This window comes from Cavia porcellus, unplaced genomic scaffold (genome assembly GCF_034190915.1).
Source record: "Cavia porcellus strain 051 isolate PalLab524CR breed Dunkin Hartley unplaced genomic scaffold, mCavPor4.1 scaffold_27, whole genome shotgun sequence".
NCBI lineage: Eukaryota > Metazoa > Chordata > Mammalia > Rodentia > Caviidae > Cavia > Cavia porcellus.
Genome location: NW_026947510.1, coordinates 12,339,501 through 12,358,387, shown reverse-complemented (window position 1 = coordinate 12,358,387; position 18,887 = coordinate 12,339,501). Strand labels below are relative to the sequence as shown.

General features: G+C 36.1%; 1 protein-coding gene across 1 annotated transcript in view; it reads left to right on the top strand.

Moving 5' to 3' along the window:
• The window catches only part of LOC100720307 (nebulette-like), an 89,149-nt gene continuing 70,262 nt past the window's right edge, over positions 1-18,887 (top strand). The window contains 5 exon segments of the mRNA XM_063237586.1: positions 1-75; positions 1,526-1,630; positions 7,802-7,912; positions 17,164-17,265; positions 18,214-18,315. Of these exon segments, the coding sequence (XP_063093656.1) occupies positions 1-75; positions 1,526-1,630; positions 7,802-7,912; positions 17,164-17,265; positions 18,214-18,315 (495 nt within the window).

Here is an 18,887-nt window from a genome sequence, read left to right as displayed (position 1 = left end):
ATGTCGCATTTTACTTCTGAATTTGAGGGAAAGAATGAGCATGTTCAGCTCAACCCCTCTGGGCTGATCTACCTGGTGACAGCCAGGAGGTGCGCTGACATGATGACCACCTGGCAGGCTTTCTGGGCTGATTTGCTCTTGGGGGAGCAGTGGAGAATGGAGAGGTAAGAGGTGCTCATATCTTGGGCAGGTTTGATTTGGGGACAGTTAATTAGTAACAAAGCCCGTGATGGACACATTGTGAGCCCCTCCCTCCAGTCTAGTGCAAATAGCTGAGAATGCCAATAGTGACCTCTATTTGTTCAATTCTGGCCTTTACTTCTTAAAGTGTCACATCTGTTCTGATGACTGCTTGGTTTCTACCTTGAGATTGGCAGCTCTTTCTGTTTGATCATGGACTTAACTGTTAAAGTCATTGGTTTAAAAATAATGATGAACTAGGTCCTTTGTGGGTGAGATGAAACTTGGGTTAGATGATTTCTTGGGGCAAGTAGGTCTCATTGTCTGTAAGTCAATATTCCCAACAATAATGAGACTTCTGCTTATTAAAATAGTCTTTCTTTAGTATGCTTCATTTGCAATTCTGCACTGCATATGAATGTTTAAAACTTATTTATTAGTACATGTTTGTGATACATAATGACTGTTTTCACTGTGGATATCTGGCATATGTATGCGACACATCTTAATTCCTTTTTAATGTCCCCTTCCCCTGTGGCCCTCCTCCGCCCTCCATGTCTTGGTCTCCTTCCCATTTGTAGTAGATCTATCTCCCTGTTTCCATTTATTTTGCTCTTTATTTATACTTTGGATTTCTCACATAAAAGAAACCACATGGTATTTAAGCTTGTGTGTCTGATTTATTTCACTTAGCATTATGTTTTCAAGGTGCTTCCATTTTCCCACGGATGATTCTGCAGCAGAGTAGTGCTCCATTGTGTGTCAGTACCACGTTTTCTTTATCTGTTTGTCTGCTGATGGACATGTAAGCAGATACTTCTAAGACTGAGGCATTATGAGTTGTGCTGCTGTGAACATGGGTATGCAGGGATCACTGTACCGTAATGCCTTTAAGTCTTTTGAGAAGATAGGTAGAAGCGGGATAGCTGGGTAGAATTGACTTTGTTTTGAGAATTAGTCCACGTTTGGATATTTTTTTCCTGTTTTAAAAAATGTTTAAATGAAAAAAAGAATAAAAATGATACAGAATTTCAAAACAAAGTGATAAATTAACAATGTTTAATATATTGCATATTGTTATCTTCAAAGTAGTTGCTCAGATTACAAGATACAGGCATGAAAAAATGATCAAATAATGAAAGCACAAACCATTCTTTTTGATGAACTAGTAGAGATTAGTACTATAATTCTCTATCTCGTGTATGTATATATAAATATTTATATAAAATCTTTTCTCTTTGAATATTGTTAAGAAAATGGACTTTGCCAACTGAATTCTCTGTTCAAAAAGTCCTTTACAAGTATTTTTCTTCTTTACCTTCGTATGTAAATTATTCTTTTTTAGATCCATTATAAAGAAGAATATAAAAAGTCTAAGGACAAGTGTACATTTGTGACTGACACTCCTATGCTGAATCATGTAAAAAATATTGGTGCATTTATTTCTGAGGTAAGATTCTTTACAAAGTGACTTGTTACAGTGCCTGCCTGGCAAATGCAAGGTCATGAGTTCAATTTCCAGTACTGAAGAAAAAGTCTTGTTTTTCTTTTTTATATTTTATATATATATATATTTGTTTTTCTGTTTTATATTTTATAGATAAAAGCTCTAGGTAATAAGATTGGAAAATATTTTTGAAAGCACCACTGAGTGTTGGTAATATCTAACTTAATTCTATGTACTATGTTAACTTATGTAAATTGACTTTATTATATTTGAGTAGATTTAGTAACCACTCTATACTTTGACTCCAGTCCTTTCTTATTTATACAGAATTACTTTTGAAGAGAGATAATTTTATTCAACAAATAGGAAGCATTGGCAAAATAGTTAACTATAAATGTTTCAACTTACTGCTTTCCTAATAGATGTATTAGAGATAAATGATTGAATTTAATGTTGAAAATAAATTATATGAGCTGATTCCATAAAGTGAAGTATCTTTGACTAATAGTTTCAAATTAATGTAAACTGTTTTTAGTGGGATAAAACTCAGCTCAACAGAGATACCCATTATGAAAGCACAAAGTGAGAAATACACTGTATTCATTTTCCAGCTGAAAAATCATGTAGTCTCTTTCTGAGGTCATTTCTAACTGCAGCTTATGCTGCACTATAAAACATAATATTAAAAATAATTTCTGTGTCAAGGCATTATGATAGCCAGTGAATAAACTTGAAAAAGCCAGCTAATAAAATAGCATTGTAAATGGACTGACCTCTAGTGTTTCTTAAGTTATGTTGGAAAAAGATCAGTGTGAAGTTCTCAGTATTATTTCTGCTAACATGAAACCATTTTGAGAAAACCAGTACTTTTTTTTTTTTTTATTATGACCAACATCTTAACTTGTGAGGGCAAAAGGCTCACACAGGATATGTGCTCAGTACATGAACTCCCATATCAGCCTCTGAATGGGGACTGATATGGGACTCTTCCAAGAATATGGTTCTGTTTATTTGTATTAGCTGTATTACTTCTGTGTAGGGCAAGTCTGGTGCTCTTGTTCTCTGTGATTGATTAATTTTCCTGAGGAGTTAACTGCAGAGCACAAATTTGCAAGTGTGTGATCTATTACCTTCCCTTGAACCTAATTTCCCCAAGAGGAAATGGTGAATGAGTGTTTGTCTTTTGGAGAAATGATGGAGCTTGCCCAGAGCCCGTGCAGGCTGGGGGGTGGGGAGGCTCACATAACACACAAACACCTTCCACCCTCGACTGTGACTGCAGGGGGATGAGAAGGTTGGAATAAACACATTTGTTTCTTTCCTTTTTTTTTTTAAAGAAAATTATTATTTTAGTCACACAAATCTACAGCATATAGTATGGTAATTCAATACATATATACAATGTATGATGATTAAATCATTGTAGTTAATGTTTTCATCTCCTTAAACATCAAAAAATCTTGGTTAGTGTGTACTAATTGTACATATTCATGGGGTAGAGTGTGATGCTTCAATACATGCATTGGGAGGTACTGATCAAGTTAAAGTAATTAATGTTTCCATGGTCCAATCACTGCTTTGTGTTTGGAGCCAAGCTTTTGTCTTCTAGTTTCTCATAAAATATAGAATATTTGAGTCATTTGTAGGGAAATGAATGCACCTTGAGACCATAATGATTTTATCAAGGATATGCTTCTCTTTGCATGGTTTATGTTCTTTATGCCATGTTATAGGTTAGTTAGAATAGCAAGCACATAGAAGTAGTGACTCTATGTCACTACTGTATACTTCACATGCATTTATTCCATTTAATCCTCACAATAACCAATTTTACAGTTGTGCGATCTGAAGCAAGAATTTTAAGCAACTTTTCCAAGGTCACAAAGCCAAGAAATGGCAGAACCAGTCCCCAAACATGGGTAGTCTGACTCCAAAGTGTGAGTTCTTAATCACACACCATTTCACATTTTCCTTCCATTTCTACCCGTCTTTTTCTTAGTAAGCAATTTTACTTTGTCTCCAGAATCTTTTTTTAATCAGAGGATACCTCAATGATTATAAAATTGCCTGTAAATCAAATAGTCCAAAAAAATACTGAGCATACTTATTTTTTGCAGAACATCTTTAAGTACTTCGTTATTACAAATTTAAACATCTACTTCATATTGTTTGGCAGTGAGCTAATCTCAGCTATGCGACATGAGGCTAAAAATATATGATGTCAAGATTCTGCATGGCTGGTTTGCCCCATATGCCCTTTATTTGTTCTGCCAACATCTGCAGTCATCAAAGTACTTGCTGGTAATACTGAATACTTTATAAAGCACATAGTTGTAATGCAACATTTGATATGGGGCAAGTAATCATTATGCCATAAATACAGAAAAAGGAAAAGAACCTGTGTTTTTAAGTTATTTGAGAAGCTAACATTTTCAAATATTCACATGCTTCTTTCCTTGGACACATACAGTTTTTCTCACCTTTGAATAGCATGCATGTTTTTGTAGTACATCCATACATGCAGTGTGAAATTTAACATGAAACATAATCCATGGTGGATATTTTGGGATTTTCCTACTGTTTTTGATCAGAACAGGTTCTCACATTGTTAATATGAGTCATCCCGTGATAGAATAGATGCCACTGGAGAGGGAATGTGTCTGTACTCATTAGCAGTGGTTTCCATTGAGGTGAATTTCTGAACTTGTCAAAAGAAAAAGCCTAGATTCTGAATAAAGTGTCTGTCTCAAAGATTTGCATAATTGCAATGATATTTCTCCAGATTTATCTGGATTAATTTTAGTATTGTTGAGAGTCTGTTTCTCTGAGTGCACCTTGCAGTCAGAGGCAGGGGAGCAGAAGAGCTATTTCTAAGTGTGGTAATTAAACAACCGAACTTTTACTGTGTCCACATAGTATCAGATTTATGGCAATATATTTCAGAGTATCAGAGGAATTTTGAAACTTAACGGCATTCTGGGTTTTAATGAGAAGCCTGAGGCTTTTGAGAAATTATTATCTTAAAGTCAACTTCCATATATCTTTAAGTGGTTACATTCAAGCTAATGTGAAAAGGTAAATCTATTTAGATTTTTACTTGTAGATGACTGATAAGGAAAAATGTCCTTGAAAAAAGAGGCCAAGAGAATCACAGAGTTTTAATAGTTACTCCCTATTAAAAATTTTTATGAACAGAGATTCCAAAGAAACCTGAAAATGGAATGGACTGTGTGCCAGGAAGTGGTGGGATCTCCTTCAGTGGAACTGTTTCAGGCGAAGACACACTAATCCTTTATAACTGAAGTAGTGCAGACTGTTCAGGCATCTGGACTGAGCAGCTTATTTATGTGCTGTAGGAGCTACAGGTCCTAATTCTGGAATTCAGAGATGTCTATTTTGCAGGATTAAAAGCACATGTACCTATATAGAATTACAAATACACTAGAAGGTAAGCATACACACATATTACATGTACCTGTGTGAATATGAGGTATGAAAACCTAGAAAATAAAATGTGCACGGTAAATGTATGTTACTCATATGAACATACATATACATGAATATTACAAGTATTCTTAATTCTTTAGGTGTTCAAAACCGGGACAGTCTGAATTCTCAAAGTTAGAAGAAGACAGTTTGAATCTGGAGACATACCATATAATAATGACAAATCCTAGAAATCAAAATTATTAGAAGATTTGTTAGCTTGCCATAATTTTCCATTAACTATTTTAAGGAAGAAAATTAATATAATAAATTTAAGTTAAGCTGCCTCCAATTTGATGTAATCTTAATTCTAAGTGGTACTTAGCAGCAGCTATAAATGAAATGACTATTTTAAAGCTGTGAGTAGAAAATTACATAGCCTTTTCAAGAAAGTGCTTTCGAAAATTGAACTTTGTGAGTCACTGTTTCTATGATTACTCATAAAGTGATCAACTGCACTGGTTATGTTTATAAAACCACAAGTGTGATAGTTGGTTGAAATACAAAATACAGCAGGCAACCATCAAAAAGGAGATCAAGATATACTAGCACTCTTAATTTAAAAGCAGGAACAAATCTCATAAAAGTTTTTCCTTGGGTTTATAGGCTTGGCCACCCATTAAGCTCCTGCTTCCTCCACCCAGAGTTATAATAGAAAGTGTAATGGAAATGAGGTAATGGACTTCTTAAGTTCTTAAGGGTTTTCCAGGTAACATTACTCATTGATGAAAATGTAAAGACATTCATCAGAGTTAGGTATCTTACTGAGTAAGTTGATGGATAGACTACCTGGAATAATGTGAGGTGCTACATTTGAATCCTGGTAGCCAACCAGATGTACAAAATTGGCCTGGGAATCTGGCTAGGGAGGACTGAATGTGACTTAATTGCATTAACTGACTGAAATCTCATTGTATCCATCAAAGGGAAAGTGTTACGACCTGTGGATGTATTCCTAGCAAGTGGGAGAGGCCAACCTGGATTAAATGAAATGATTCTGAATAGGTTTAAATCAGACTATTGTGGGCACCTTACAAAAGGGATGGATAGGTTGGGTTTTGGGTTAAAAAGAAGACATGGTGTCATCAGTTTAGCTCCTTCATCCACGTAGACAGTCTGGAGGAATTGGATTCGCTGACAACTTGGAAATTCTGTACTGTGACCTTGGCTCTTTCCCTATGGGCAGATGTAAGTGCAGCTATTGTGAGATAGATGGAGGTTTGATTAAATGAACTTTCAAATTTTAGAGACGTGATATTCCAAGTTGAGTTCTCTTGCAGTATAAGTTTTAAAGAGAAGGAGCTGGAGAGGGGATTTAAGTATGCATGGTTCTAAGATGACTAGTTTTGGATGGTAAGATTTGATGACTTTATTATAAAAATTAGTTTCATAATCACCACTTTAATCCTTAAATTGGTATATTACCTAAACTAATGGGTGGTTAATTCTGTTTATAAAAGCCAATATGGAGTGTTAAGTTTATGAGAATAAATTGAATAAACTCATTTGTTCATCCACTAAGTATTTATTGCACTTCTATTCTGGGTCATTCACTATGACAGGCACAGGATATTAAAAGATGTGTAAGATAGAGCTCTCAGGGAGCTCATTTTGGTGAAGAATTCTTCCTTAAGGCTAGCATTTTTTTTTCCCCAATGAAAGTTAGACCTGTTTTTTTTCTTTTTTTTTTTTTATATTTTTTTGTCTTTTTCTTTTTTAGTTTTTCTTTTTAAATTGCTTTTACTATGCTAAGTAATTCCAATTCTATTTCATACACTTTTAGTGTATTTAAAACTTAATTTTGTTTTTCCATCCTTTATCTACTACAGTTTTATTCTCATTCAGTTATTTATTCAATCACTTAGCAGATATTCATTCATACCAATTTTTTGTGAGATATAAATTCTGGACTCTGAGGATTGAGGGAACCAGAGAGTTATGTTTTAGTAAGGGTAGGCAGACAATAAGGCATTCTACAAATATTAAAGAAAGGAATTAGAAAATATGGAGGAAAAAATCAAGAATAAAAACTTGACTGTTGTCTTTTGGATGTTTAATTTCCAGCTGTGTTGTCGTTTGGTTATATCTACTTTGGTGTCTTTCTGGTGCCTTGCCCCGGCCTAATATGGAACAAATATGTCCCAATGGTAATGGATGGGATTGATGTGATGTCCAGATTCTCAACAGAGGGTAGAGCTTGACATACCTAAAAAGTTTGCTAATTTATTATATTTTCTCCTACAGGTTTGGCCATTTAATGAGGTTCACAGCATACAATAGCTTTGCCTACATAAAATCAGAGCTTTTCACTTAAAAAAATAAATAGTCCTCTTTGGCCTGGTCAATTGTTTTCTCAAGATTTAAATCTTGAACATTTGTAACCATGAAAACTTTGAGATGTGGGAGATTTCCCAAAACTGTATGTAAAGATTTAAGCTAGATGAATAGAATGGAGGTTTCATCTTCTCATCAAGGACATTTTGAATTAAACAATAAAATTGAAATTATGAATCTAAACTGAAGCACTAAAATGAGACCCTTGTGTATATTACCTTGGTGTGGAGATATAGACAGCTTAACTTTTGGAGGCAGTTCAATCTATGAAATCCTAACAAAACACTCAAGATTAACAGGTAACAATTTTCTATGCCACCAAAAGAAGCGAATAATTCTTGTATGTGTTTTAAGGTCGCCTATAAACAGAAACACGATGCTACCAAAGGACTCTCGGATTATGCCCGCATGAAGGAGCCACCTGTGGTCAAACACGCCATGGAAGTCACTAAACACCAAAGTAATGTAAGAAAGCTTATTCTTCACAATTCTCTGGAAAATTATAGTTAATACATCTTCAGACTTTTGATTACTGAAATTTAAATGTGACTCAGTTCCAAACCAACTTTAGATTTTATCAGTGCAAAGAGCATCTGAATTATTCTGATAATAGTCATTGGAAACCTTCAATTATCAGCTATTGAAAATTTTGTTTTACAGAAGATATTTGGATTCTTTGACCTGTCAAGTTGTTAGTGTTTGCAGAGCTTCTTCAGCTTGATGCTAAGGCTCAGGGTCCCCAGCCTGGAAAAGCAGAAAAAGCAGAAATCAGTGATTCAAAAGGCAGTTCAAATACGAGCTAGACTCAACAGATGTGAAATATAAATGCATCAGATGCCTAATAGCTGAGTTAGAAGCAAAAAACCAAGAAGGAGGGGAGAAACTGTAGAACACAAATTCCTTTTTGGTTACAAGTTTCCTGCCCCAGCGAGGCTTCCAGGGCACCTGCTCAATTACCACCACTGTCCTGTTGGTCTAGAATAATTTCTTCCTTGAGTTATAGTGGAAGCTTGTCTACCTCCTCTGAAAGAATCCTCTAAGAGCTTTCCAAAAGAAATGTGGGAACTCTTGGTGAAGTTCTTAATGGGTTACAACCAGTTCAAAATGCCTGTCCCAGCTGGGTCAACAAACTCCCGTTTTAGAAGAGTCTGTGTTGTATCTTTTTCATCCGCACAGAATCTTTTCCCTTCCTTAGTCCTCCTACTGAAGGTGCTATGCCGACTCGGAGCCTTCAAGGCCCATTTACTGTAGCATCTTTCTGCAGGTTGACAACAGTTATTTGGTATTAAGTTGCAATAGGTTGATGTTTAAGTAAAAAAGAGAGTGAGGCTTGACATTCTAACCCAAGTGTATACATCTGCCCATATTAAAACACTTCTCTGGGATGATTTAAGACTGACAGGAGTTGAAGAAGCTATGCATCTGCAATTATCAGACAGGGTCATTATGGTAAGGGGAGGCTTTGTAAGAACTGTTTGCTTACAGAATTACTATAATAATCATAATAACCACCACTTACCCAGCTCAGTCATGTACCAGGCATTGTGCCAAGACTTTGATCATTCATAGTGCTCAGAAAAACCCTGCACAAATTCCCATTTTGTAGATGAAGAAAGTAAGGCTAAGGAATCAAACTCCTGGGTTCACACTTTCTGTTGTGTATCACTAACTCCTTCCTAAAGGTCGCTGGCAATTAATCAAGATTTTAAATACATTTTTAAAAAGGAAGAAAGAGCATTCAAAGTTGTTATCAGAGTTCAAATGTACGACAGGAAAGAGAAATGGAGACACCCTGAGTTCCCATTCTTTTGATGCAGAAGAGAATTTGAATTCATAGAAAAGGCCTGAGGGTGAGGAGGGGGACTGGGGCTGGGGATGGTATCACACAGATCCCTGGGTGGCCCTTGCTAACTCTATCAGTCAATGAAATTCAAATACGGAAGTTCTTTATAGAACTGGGCTTATTATTTAAACTCTGCCTTGTCTTTTAAAAGGTCTTTGATTGAGGGATTGAGGGAATAGAGTATAAAGCCCTTTTCTCCTCCATTCAACACTGTGTACTTACGGGGGAAGACGTGTTTACTTACACCCCTCTGCCACCCGCTCAACCTTTACATGCAGAGTTTGTATGTATAATAGTATTTAGAAAGTGTTTAAAACTATTTACTCAGATTTAAAGTGAGAATGATATTTGTATTCTACCTGTGAAGTAGCTGATATTCCTCCAGAGCCAAACCACTTAGAATAATACAGTCATTGTCCCTACAGTATGAAATTTAAGTATAGATTTTGAAAGCTGCAAGGAAAGCTACTATGGACTTTCTTGGTTCAGTTGGTCAGTCTACAAGAGTTTTTTACAAAAAGCAGACAAAAGCCCATCTATCATAAAACTTTAGTCCAGTGAAATTCAGGGCGGAGACTTTATTAGTGGAATTATTGTTTTGTAATATGGAATATCTCTTTGCATTTAGCTATAAATGGCTTCAAGTTAAAATGTGCCATGATATGTGAATTTGATTAACCTAGAGACAATAAAAGTCAACATCGTTGCTTTTTATCTCTTCTTCCTTTCCTCCCTCTCCTTTCTTTCCTCCTTCCCTCCCTCCTTCTTTTGACTCCTTCCTTCCTTCTTTTCTCTCATCCTTTCTTCCTTCCTTTCCTTCTCTTTTTATGTAGATTGAATCCAAGGCCTTCACAATGAGCCACATTCCCAGACCTTTTTTCTTTTTTCCTTTCTTATTTTGGAACAGGGTTTCACTAAGTCAAAACTCCAGCTGGAGTGGAACTCACAACCTCCTGCCTCAGCCTCCCAGAGTGTACTTCTTATCTTTTTTATGTGTCCAACACATCAAGTCAGCTTTCAAAGATCTTTGAAACCAAGAAATTAGGACAGCTGTTGTTCAGAGCTTTTATTATTTTTTCCACCTTCTTGGTCAGATCTGTAAAATGGTCATGAGGGAGCCAGTGGTTTTTCATTCATATTCTTTCTCTCCTTTGTACCTTTAAGAATGTAAATATGCAGAACAGGATGGGAAAGAGGATTGATTGTAACTGTACCGCTGAATTCTCACCTCTGAACAACTGAGAGTTGACATGTGAAGAATGGCCTGGAGGGAGTAGTCTCTTGTGACACCCTAAAACTCAGTGATCACAGAAAAGAATATGTTTCTCAGAATGTCTTTCAGTGCAGTGTGTATTTTAAGCATGGCTAAGTGCTTACTTTGTGAAATTATGCAAGTTAATATTTCAGAATGTCAGTTTTCTCACCTATGAAACAGGGACAATAGTATTTACCTCTCCTAGGTTTCCTCACATAGTAAATGAATAATACATGCAAAGGGCTCCATCGAAGAGCTGCTTCATAGAATGCTGGGCTTGCTTGGTTGTCCTCCAGTTTTTATAAGGTGATCTGAGAGTTAAGGGTGATATCATAGTTAATTTAAAACATTTAAAAGAAATTTATAGGCGGGCCAAATCAATGTGAAATTAGTGTTATGAAACATATAGGTCAGAAGGGCAGTTGGGGGCTATTTTGTTGATACTATCATCACAAAATGGTTAAACACAGCCAAACTAAGCCCTTCTATATCTTAAGGGACGCACCTTTGCCAAAATTTTCTAATGTAATTAGAGAAATTGGAAGTATTGTCCTGTGCCTTTCCCCGAAGATGGGCTTATAATGAAAACTTCAGTTACATTATTAGTTCTAATCAGTCTTATCAGAGACATGGAGTCCAATAGTTTTGAAGTAAGTCCAACAAATCTTAAACTTTCATCTTGAGTTTTATAAGTCATGTGTCCATACAGACTTGTGATGAAATTGGAATGATAAGACTTTTCCCGAACTCCAGATTGGTAATCAGTTCAATGTGTATTAAAAAGAAATACTCAGCATGGGAAACAATAGACTTAATGTTCTTTTCAAGAATGATATATATACTGTCTTAAAAATTAATAAAAACTTATCAGTAGACAAATTTCTGTGAAAAAGCTTAAAAGACAAATCAGTGCAATAATACTGGAAAAACGATCTGGCTCTGTGCTGCTTCCCAGTGTGAGGTACAACAATAGTGCTTTAGGATTTAGTATTAAAAACATATTAATGATTTGTTCATCTTGCAGCCCTCTTCACAAGATAGTGGTGGTAATAAATTTAAATTATAAGCAAGAAAACTTTTGTGGACTATAAAATGAAGTATTATCAATAATGATAACTTGTCCTAGTCATACTACCATATTTTCCTTTATCTCTTAGAAGATTGAAAGTTTTTCTGCATGCTGAATATAGAAAATAATGTTCAAATAAGTATAATTAAGATAATTAAATTATTGCTCTATGGTAGAACATTTATTTAGCACGAGGTTCTGGGTTGCATCCTCAGCACTTCCAAATAAAGGGGATGCGATTCCCAATCCTTAGTGACCCCTTTTTTTTGAGAATGGTTGAACTTGGGCTTCAAGCTGTTACACTGTTTGCTTCTGTTCCCCAAATATAATATGTGATATATCCTATCTAGTTTTTTCTTCTCACCAAGAATCATTTCAAAATTCACCAGAGTAACAAAGGGATCGGTTGTGGGCTGGCATCTTGGTTTCCTCCAGGCTCCACCTGTCATGCTGTGCATGGTTGACTGGCGGTCTTGGTAGCTTTCTTGGAGGCTGCCACTCCTCACCCTCCAGTCTTCTTGCCTCCAAGTGATCGTCTTTTACTTCCCATCTGGTGGAGGCCTTGCTTCTCTCTATTTTATTAACTCCTCTACCACAGAGTCTCAAATCACCATGATGTACATATAAAAAGCTTACTAGCCGATCAGCATGAGTCCTCTGACAGAGCACTTAGAAAGTAAAGGCATTTGTATCTACTTTTAAAATCTCATAGGAGTTCCTTTTAACGGCCAAGTTTAATTCATAATGATCTAAGGAAGGGCATGCCAGAGAGTATTATGGAACCTGGTGGTTGTACACAGACCACCCAGGACAATGAGGTAGGGTGAGGAGTTCTTGAATTCATGCACTTTAAGGATGTGGTGCCTGGCACATTGAACAGGCTGTGTGAATGAAGAAAATGTGCAAAATCACAGCTCTTATGAAATGGAGGTAGAAAGAATATAAGAAGAGAACATGACCAGTTTAAGAGAACAATAAAAAATAGAAGCCAAAGGCAGAGGTGAATATGATGAGATAAAGAAGGAATTTAAAGATAGACTTTGATGGACTATAATTCTTTATTAGAAGTAGTAACAAATTCGACACCACAGGAAAACATGAAATATGGAGCTTTGTAGAGTTAGGGTCAGGAATCCATCCCAAGTGAGCTCAAGTTAAAAAGAAAAGTTGATTGTTTGTATACAGTTCCCCTTTAGTGTCTATGGGAGCTTGGTACCAGGACCTCTGTGGATACCAAAAATCTGTAGATGCCTAAGACTTTTATTTAAAAAGGTACAGCGTTTGCATGTAATCTCTGCATATTCTCCCATATATTTAAAAATCATCTCTAGACTGTTTATATCTAAGTGCTGTGTAAATAGCTGGTATGCTGTATTATTTAGGGCATAATGACAAAGTATTTATACATGTTCAGTACACATATTTTCACTACATTTGGTTGAATTCTAGATGCAGAACCCATGGATATGAAGGGCCAACTGTACTTAGAAAATTCCAGTTCCCTTCAGGCATCCCTGGATCTGGAGACCTCATGTAGCAACAAGCAGTCCTCTTCTGTCTTGTATCTTGGCTCTGATTGCTTCTGTACGATGTTACTTTTAGGCAGACTTTGTCTAAAAGGACTCAAGCTGTTGCTTCCAAACTTAAATTTTCTTCTAGTAACTGATCTTAGAAGAAAGAGGAGCAGTACTAGGAAAAAATTAATGCACGTGTTTCACAAAGGAATGAGTTAGGGAAAATGGGAAAGGCAAAGAAATCCAGTGGGGGAAAAAGGGCAAAAACCAGACATCAAATATTTCAATAACAACTGTAGGTAATTTTAGGTATTCCAGTAAGAATCACTATTTGCAGGTAAGACTGTATGCCTTCACCTACTGTTAAAAAGATAAAGCTTATCATCGTTACACTGGGTACAAGATAAATGTATAATAACTACTTTTTTCCATGGTCCTGGGGGTTGAACTCAAAGTCCTCACACTGAATTATAGCCGTAGCCCTTTTTAATTTTGAGACAAGATCTTGCTAAGTTGCTCAATTGCCCAAACTGGGCTTGGTCTTGAGATCCTCCTGTCTCAGCCTCCTGGAGTGCTAGGATTATGGGTGTGCACTACCAGGCCTGGCTGATAACTACTGTTTTTATTGAAAGATGCAGATTTAGAGAAAAGGAATGTGTTGTCTTCTCCCAAGAAGAGACTAAAACAATCCCAATATACCATTTTCTTCCTTAATCATTTTATAGAAGTAATGCGATACCTATGTACTTTACATTTGTTTCTGCTGTGGAATTTGCTAAACTCCTTCTGATGTTCACAACCAAGACTAAATGGTTAAAATAAGAAAAAATTTGAAGTAGAAGAGTAGTATAGGAATTTGGTCATAGCTACTATAGTCATTGAAAAAGAATGTCATTCAGAGTGAATTATATTTAATGTGGCACATGGTAGTTCTAAATGGAGACTATTTAAAACTATTATTACTGTAGTTTCTTTTCCTGCTCCCTTCCTCTTTCTGATTTCCTCCTTTTCCTCCCTTCTTCTTTCCCTCTCCTCCTCCATTCTCACCTGTGCCTGAGGACAGAGCAGGGAATAAAGCATCACAGAAGATGATGCATTACCAACTCCTGGCCGTCAAGTTGGCGCCCATTCTGTGTTGAAGCTCTTCTTTTCTCCCTCCTTAGTTGCATCAGCATTCTGTAGATCCCATATTGTCATAAGAAGACTGAAGAATATAGAGACCAGTTCACTGTTCCAGTATGGTTAGGACTGGGTCTTGGATTGGTTGGGAAAACTCTCTCTGTCTCTGTCTCTCTTTCTCTCCCTCCCTTCCTTCTCTCCTCCTCCTTTTCCCTCCCCCTCCCCCTGTGCTCTGTTCTGCAACATAACATTCTGATTCTTCCTGTGCTCCCAATGCCATGGACAAACACAGGTTGCAGACTTTTGAGGAAGGTCGGATGAGTTCCCTTAAACCTAATAAGGGTATAGGAAGTTAGTGCACGGAGGCAAGCACTCTACTGAGGATGCCACGTTGCTGCCCCTGTATGTGGAGACGCCCTTGTGGAGTGTGAAGTCAGGACTCGCCCTCTGGCCTGTTCTTCCTCATCCCGCACAGTGGCATTGCAGAAGAGCTCACTGGCGATTGGCTCCTGTGCTTTTCTCCTGTGCAGCTCTGTGGCGTCCTCTTGTTTGAATACGCAGCTCGTGTCAATCTTAATATTTGTTTTGAGTTGCATATGCTGGCCTCTAATTTGCAATTTACATGGATGATGGGGCCCTATTCAAAGTCCTGCTCCTGCAGCCTTTGTGCCGTTCACCTCCCTTCACGCAGTCATTAGGCTGAACAGCATATAATTAGATAACCCGTGTAAAGCGGAGATTTCTGAAAGGTTGCAGTTCTTTTCAAAAAGTAAAGATTTCCCTTTTTTCTCTCATTCTTTTCTAAATAAAAAGAGACATCCTCCCCACCCAGTGGTTTTCAAATGAATGCAGTAAGTTAGACACAGTCTTGGAGAAGGATAATAATTTCAGTTTGTTTTCACCTGAGAGGTGGTTTTTGTTTACATGGTTTGTGTTTAACTCAGTGTCCACTGAGACCAAGTTGCCCTCACTTGTAGATGAGTGTGTTGCTTTTTGAGGTCAATGAAATAAGCCTATTTTTAAATCCCTAAAGACTTAAAATTCACCAACAAAATACTTCACTTTCCAGATTATTTTTATGTTTCTTTTCTACCTGTGTGCACAAACTCATCTAAACTACTTGTTAAGGCAAAGCCTGTGAAAATGTAAATACTGATGAAAATAGATGTTTCGTGCTGAAATTGTACTAATTGCATTTAAACTGTGTTCAACTATCAGGCAGTTTCATGATTATAAGCGTGGCTTAAAGATTGTTGGTGAGAAGGCAGATGCAAGTTTATAAAAGAGTAAACCAAAGTGTATATTAATGTTTCGTTGACACAAAATAATACACAGGAAACCTGTTGGAGTATTAATGTTTTACCATTTCTTAACAGCTGATAACTATTTTGAAAGAAGTAAGAAAGTGACAACTTTTTTAAAAAGCTCTTCCAGGCTAAAAGGAAATAAATAAATATTACCTAGAACACTGGTTTGTAGTGATCAAATAGAGGATTAAAATCAGATTCTTAGCTTGATGTGGGGCACATGTCTATAATCCTAGTTGCTCAGGGTCTGAGGCAAGAAGATCATGAGTTCAAGGCCAGCTTGGGCAACACAATAAGCTGGTGTCTCAAAATAAATCACTTTGAAAAAGAAGCAGGAAAGTAACTTAATGGTAAATTGCCTCCGAATACAATCTCCAGTATTGGAGAAAAATCAGATTCCTGGCCTCATATACTGAAATTCTGTTCCAGAGTAGTATGGATGGAGCTTAGGAATCTAAATTTTTAATAAGCAGTGCAAAAGGTGCTATTACAGAAAGTTTATAGGTGACATTGGAAAGATTGTTTGTGCAAAATGTAATTGCATACTTTGTACAGATGTCCAGTGGTTCATATTTCTATGTTCTACCTATGTCTGAAAAAATGAAGATAGGTTTTTAAAATGGTCATTCCTGTCCATTTATCTTGCATTATAACTTTAACAGAATATATTATTACAGGGAAGTCAGCCAGCCTCTGATGATATTGCTGGATAGAATTATATTTAGCAATCACTGGTTTAGCTCAGGACAGATTTCAAGAACTAGAGAAGTGAACAGATGGGTCAGCTGTCGTCCATCAGACATTCTATCAATTTAATTCTGGTCTTTCCTCCCACTTGTCACTCAAGCTAATGTAAACAAACAACGTTAGCTAAAAGACTTTCCATTTGGCAAAATGTGTATGTTTTTCTCTTTAAAGCACTACTCTCTATCCTTTGGCTTGGTTGTATCTAACATGCATTCAGAGAAGGGACATTCCTTAATGTAACTGCTTTTATTTTAGAAGGGCCAAGTCATGGAAGTCATATGCATTTGAGAGTAAAACTACTGATATCCATGATTTGGTCTTCTAGGCATAAACTTTTTGTGAAGTGTCCAGTTGGGAAAGGGATGAAAGGGCGTAGCTGAGAAAGTTGCAGAGCTTCCACTGCTTCCCCTCCCTAAAAGAAGTGACCTGCAGTTTTTGTGAGCTGGGCTTAATCTGCATCCACTGGCGTTGCAAATGTGGGCAGGGGAAATCGAAGTGCTTGATTAGGATTTCCTACACATGAATAGAAGCATATCCAATTAGAAACAAACACATGCTAATAGAGAGGTGTATACAACATCCTTTATTCTTCATTCTTGTATTTTGTAGTTTTGTGCTTCATTCTTGCATTTCTTAGGTAGTATAAATTCATTTCAAAGATATTAATGTTAGTGAGCTATAGATATAGTAAAAAGTTAATATATCAAAACAAATGTTGTATGTCAAAATGTAATAAAGCAACTTAAGGTCAGTAGGGCTCTCTAAGCTTATATGACAAAGAGAAATAATGTTACAGATATGAAGGTTAGCAGCTACATGAAATTATTCATTTTTCTTCAATCTAAACTGTCTCTTTGATCAGATTTCTTATAGGAAAGATGCGTAGGACACCCACATGTACACTGCAGAGCTCGACAGGCCGGATATCAAGAAGGCAACGCAGATCTCCAAGATCATAAGCAATGTAATTTGTCTTTCTTAATCTGGTACAGAAATGATGTCCTTCATTTTTGTAAGAGACAAGACACACAGCTTTGGTGGTCGGGTTGTTAGTAAAATTCGTCTATCTGAATGCATGACATCTTTGATTTTCCCTAAAGTATCCATTTGATTATGTGAATTCTGTGGGTACATGCAGAAATGACCCAAGCTTCATGTGACTATGGCTAGTGGCATACTTTTAGAAAAATTAATTACTACTTAGATATAAAATCATATTCAGATGTCTTGGCCTGGAGGCCAAATTGGTGAGTCTTCTGGGCCATGTAATTTCTCACTTCATTCGATCCAAAGAACTTTGCTTGGGCTTGTTCCCATCTTGTTGCTATTAATTGCGCAGATTCTACTCCACCAACACTCACCTTTGTACATTTCCTGCATGCCATGGCTGTTTTTAATCTCTCCTAACTTTCTTTCTTATTAGTGCCATTTTACTTAAACATACCCAAAATCCTGGTAAAATGATTTTACTTAAACTAAATATTGGAATAATATAGAATATATATATGTACTTTAAAAATTAATAATGACTAAACTCAACTGCATGTTAATCAAAATGATCAGATCAGTTCTTGAGAACAAATCGAACTATAAGTGGTATCTATATGAAGCATACACGGTTCAATTATTGGGAAATTTCCCCTAGTATCTGTTTTTTTCAGTATCTATAAGTAAATATGGAGATGAAAATGACTCGATACTTAAGGCTCAACTTTAGCTATTATTTTACTATGAAAAGTCAAGTTTATTTAAATAGCTACAATATCAAACAAGTTTCTGTTTTAACAGTCATTATTTGATTTGTTATAAGGAATGTTTCTAATGGGATAAGAGTGTTTTATTTTGACTAATATTACTGTAGTTCTTCATTGGAAAGTAGGATTATTTAATACTTTCTTTTTATTCATTGTAGGCAGAATACAAGAAAGGGCAAGGAATAATGAATAAAGAGCCTGCTGTAATTGGAAGACCAGATTTTGAACATGCCGTGGAAGCTTCTAAACTTTCTAGTCAAGTAAGACTCTAGAGTGATAATTCCACAAGGACTATATTCAGAGATTCTGTTTCTAGGAACACAGAAAAATATTTCATTTTAGATAATATCTTTACTTGCAAGAATAAACAGAGATAATGTTTCTGAAGCCATTGCAGATAGGATTGCAATAATTACAAATTTCAGTAAAGGAAAAATCAGTCTAATTTTCAGCATAGAACAAAGTTTTCCTTTCTCCAGGCTCATTCCTGGACGTGTTTCAGTGAGTTTGGTCATGATGTCATATTAAGGGAATTTCCAGAAGTCTATAACAGTCATACCAAATAATTATATCCCTATTTATATGTATGCAAAGTAGATACATATAATTTTAAACTTAGTAATAAAAGTAGTTTGTCAGTTTTCACTTAGGACTTTGATAAGAAAATAAAACAGAGATGATAAAAATGAAGACTTTGGAAATTTATTAAAAAGCATAAAATAAGATCTGAAAAGAGTGTAAGGACCCAAAATGTGTATAGGTTAAGGGTCTCAATAGATAAAAAAAAATCAGTTTCTATAGTTATCATATGAATGTTGTGCAGTTTCACTTA